Source organism: Nicotiana attenuata, unplaced genomic scaffold (genome assembly GCF_001879085.1).
Source record: "Nicotiana attenuata strain UT unplaced genomic scaffold, NIATTr2, whole genome shotgun sequence".
In the NCBI taxonomy this organism is placed as follows: domain Eukaryota; kingdom Viridiplantae; phylum Streptophyta; class Magnoliopsida; order Solanales; family Solanaceae; genus Nicotiana; species Nicotiana attenuata.
The window spans coordinates 49,287-53,275 of NW_017673842.1; the positions used below are offsets into that span (position 1 = coordinate 49,287).

General features: G+C 44.2%; 1 protein-coding gene across 1 annotated transcript; it reads left to right on the top strand.

Moving 5' to 3' along the window:
- Window positions 1-1,981: 1,981 nt before the first annotated feature.
- Window positions 1,982-3,325, top strand: LOC109217425. Its single transcript, XM_019381665.1, has 2 exons — window positions 1,982-2,727; window positions 2,914-3,325. Exons 1-2 carry the CDS (start codon window positions 1,982-1,984, stop codon window positions 3,323-3,325), a joined length of 1,158 nt encoding a protein of 385 aa, XP_019237210.1.
- Window positions 3,326-3,989: the final 664 nt, after the last annotated feature.

Consider the following 3,989-nt stretch of genomic DNA (forward strand, 5'->3'; position numbering starts at 1 on the left):
TTCTGGCAAGGTTTTTAATGAGGCAGAGGCAAGGATGAAAAGGATAAAATATTCCACTTCCCGGTCACATCATAGTAAGTAACCGGAAAGTAGGGGGACTATCTGTATTGGTGAAAATTAGACTCGCCATGTGGGTCTATTAAATGGCGACATGTGTCAGCAAAGTTTGAAGAAAAGTGAAGAATGACATGTAAAGATGATATGTGAAACACCCCCGGGACCGAACATACTCGTACCGTGCCTGTTAGCCTCGGAACTGATCATCATGAAATAGCCGGATCAGGTGCGGGAGAGTATCTCATGAGGAAGGAATCAATTAATCCCAGATTTTATGGGATTTATCATCATTGCACAATCTGTTACAAATCAATTATGTAACGTACAATAAATGCAACAAATGATTGTAACGGTCAGAACAAGGCAATCAATTCAAGATTGACTCAACAGGCACGAGATTGACTCAACAGGCACGGGATTGACTCAACAGGCACGGGATTGACTCAACAGGCACGATATTGACTCATCAGTTACGAAATTAACTCATCAGTTATGGAATTAATTCATCAATTACGGAATTAATTTACCAGTTACAGAATTCCAACATTTACACAGCTGTTACATGTCTTCCAAAAGTAATGGATGGATTGAGTAAATGCTCATAATGGACCCATAATTCAAGGAGAATGGTTACTTAGATTTAGCCCTATAAATAGACATACTTTTACAACCATCAAGGAAATCTAATTTTCTTCTCTACAATTCTATACATTGTAATTTATAGCATATTGCTCTCAAGTTAGCCATAGTTCGACCCTCCAAGCTCAGTCCGGCTCATTATCCTATCAAGGATCATTCAATAAGAATTCTTTCTTCTCTGCTTTATTTTTATTATATTATCTGTTATTGAATTTATTTCTCACTTCTCTATCACGTTGTATTAACGAAATTTTATATCTTTCGGATTGAATCGGTTGCTTGTGGCCCGTCATATAAAATTATTGCTTTGACCTTGAAAACTATTACATCGACGACATGCTAGTAAAATCGACAAAGAAAGAGGATCACATTGGCCATCTGAAGGAGACCTTCGAGATATTGAGGCAATATTGGATGAAGCTGAATCCCAAAAAATGCGCTTTCGGCGTAACTTCAGGAAAGTTCCTTGGGTTTCTAGTATCACAAAGGGGTATCGAGGTCAACTCGGACAAGATCAGAGCCATCGAAGGAATACCGGAGGTACTGGCCAGCAAAAAGCAGGTGCAAAAATTGACAGGGCAAATAGCCGCCCTGTCGAGGTTCATTTCACGATCATCAGATAGATGCCACAAATTCTTCAATGTGCTAAGGAAAGACCACGGATTGCAATGGAATGCAGAATGCGTCGATGCCCTGAGAAAATTAAAAGCGTATCTATCTTCGCCACCCCTACTCGTCAACGCAAACCCAGGTGAATGTCTATTTGTGTATCTAGCCGGTCTCCGAAGTCGCTGTAAGAGCCGTCTTGGTCCGCTAAAATGAAGGTACGCAATCTCCGATTTACTATATCAACAAAACCTTAATCGATGTCGAAACGAGGTACCCTCACCTTGAAAAACTAGCTTTGGCATTAGTCGTAGCTTCACGAAAGCTTAGACCATATTTTCAATGTCACCCCATATAAGTGGCAACCTTCCCCCTAAGGGGTATCCTACACAAACCCGAGTTATCAGGTAGATTAGCCAAATGGGCCATAGAACTAAGCGAGCACGATATAGCATACCAACCGCGAACTGCCATTAAGTCGCAGGTGCTCGCCGATTTCGTCATTGATTTCAGCGCGGAAGTTTTGCCTGAAGTAGGGCAGGAAGTGCGCGCTTCAACACATACCAACCTCTGGGTCCTCTACACCGACGGTGCTTCTAATGCCTCGGGATCGAGACTAGGACTCGTCCTCGAAGTCCCTACGGACGAAGTAATTCGCTAGTCCATACTATGCCCCGAGATGACTAACAACGAGGCCGAGTATGAAGTTGTGATTTCAGGATTGAAATTAGCCCTTAAATACGGCACCCGGCAACTAGTCCTCCATTGCGACTCTCAACTCATGGTGAACCAAGTCACCGGGACTTTCCAAATCAAAGAACAGCGACTACAAAAGTACCAGTTAGAAATTCACAAACTGCTGCCAAAATTCGATGAACGCCGCCTCGACCAAATAGCTAGGGCGCAGAATATCAAAGCGGACGGCCTTGCCAAGCTAGCGGCAGCCACCGAAAATATCAACAAGGAAAACGTGGTCACCCTTCTCCATTACGCAATAGACCACGTCGAGGTACATTCTATAAGCCTGACTTGGGACTGGCGCAACCATCTCGTAGCATATTTGCAGGACGGAACTCTCCCGCAAGATAAGAAAAAAGCCAAAAAGCTTCGGATACAGGCAGCCAGATACAGCCTTGTAAACGGTGATATCTACAAAAGAACGTTCAGCGGCCCCCTGGCCAAGTGCCTTGGGCCAAACCAAACAAGACGAGTACTGGAAGAAGTACACGAAGGGCACTGCGGCGCCTACACGAGAAACCGCGCCCTCATCCGCTGCCTCATCCGTGCCGGATACTACTGGCCCACCATGAAAAAAGAAGCCGCGGACTACGTCGGGAAATGCGAACAGTGTCAGAAGTACGCCCCTATGATACATCAAGCAGGGGAACTCCTTCATTTCGTCACTTCACCATGGCCATTTATAAAGTGAGGGATGGATATAGTCGGACACCTCCCAGCCGGACGAGGTAAAGTATGTTTCCTTTTGGTTTTAAGTGATTATTTTTCTAAATGGGTGGAAGCAGGTGCATACACACAGATACGCGAGCAAGAGGTCATCGCGTTCATATGGAAAAACATAATATGCCATTTCGGTATCCCCAAATAAATCAGCTGCGACAACGAACCTCAGTTTGTCGAAAAGAAAACGACCGAGTTTTTCGAGAAATGGCACATCAAACGAATACTCTCCACACTGTATCATCCCGCCGGTAATGGTCTAGCCAAATCCTCCAATAAAGTAATACTGAATATATCGAAAAAGAAGCTTGAGGACGCCAAGGTGCTATGGCCTGAACTACTACCGGAAGTATTATGGGCATACCGCACCACACCAAAAACCAGTACGGGTGAGACGCCATATTCACTAGTCTACCGAACTGACGCAGTTATACCGGTCGAGGTCGGAGAGCCTAGTTTGAGATACTCCAACGAGAGCGGACCAAGCAACGATGAAAGCAGGCTACAAGATCTGGATGAAGTCGAAGAACGGAGAGACATGGCCCACATAAGAATGGTAGCCTAGAAGCAACAAGTGGAAAGGTACTACAACAAGAAGGCCAAAGTGCGACCGCTCAAAGTCGGAGATTACGTCCTCAAGGCCAAAACACAAGTAGCGAAAGACCCTAATGAGGGAAAATTGGGAACGAACTGGGACGGACCATACAAAATCACAGCCGCACCAAACAAAGGAGCATTCTAGTTAGAAACACTGGAGGGAAAACTACTCCAAAACAACTGGAATGTCACCCATCTCAAATACTTCCAGTTCTGAAAGAAGACGCCACCTAAGTCGTACTCTTTTTCCCTCATCCGGGTTTTGTCCCAATCGGGTTTTTCCAGTGAGGTTTTTAATGAGGCGGCAAGGGAGACGTCTCAAGGTTCAAAATATTGTTCATTACCTCGCCCGTCGATATGATCTCCGGAGCGATGTAATGAAGGGACTGTATATAGATAATCAAATCTCCATTGTATGTACAAAGTCGACATGTGATTCTTACAAGAATATAATCAAATCTCTATTGTATGTACAAAGTCTACATGTGATTCTTACAAGAATATAATCAAATCTCCATTGCATGAATAAAGTCGACATGTGTCTTCCTGCGAAAATACGATCAAACCTCCAACGAGAAATGGCCAAGGCTATCGACAAAATATGAGTTCGACCTCGTTCGAGCTACGACGGG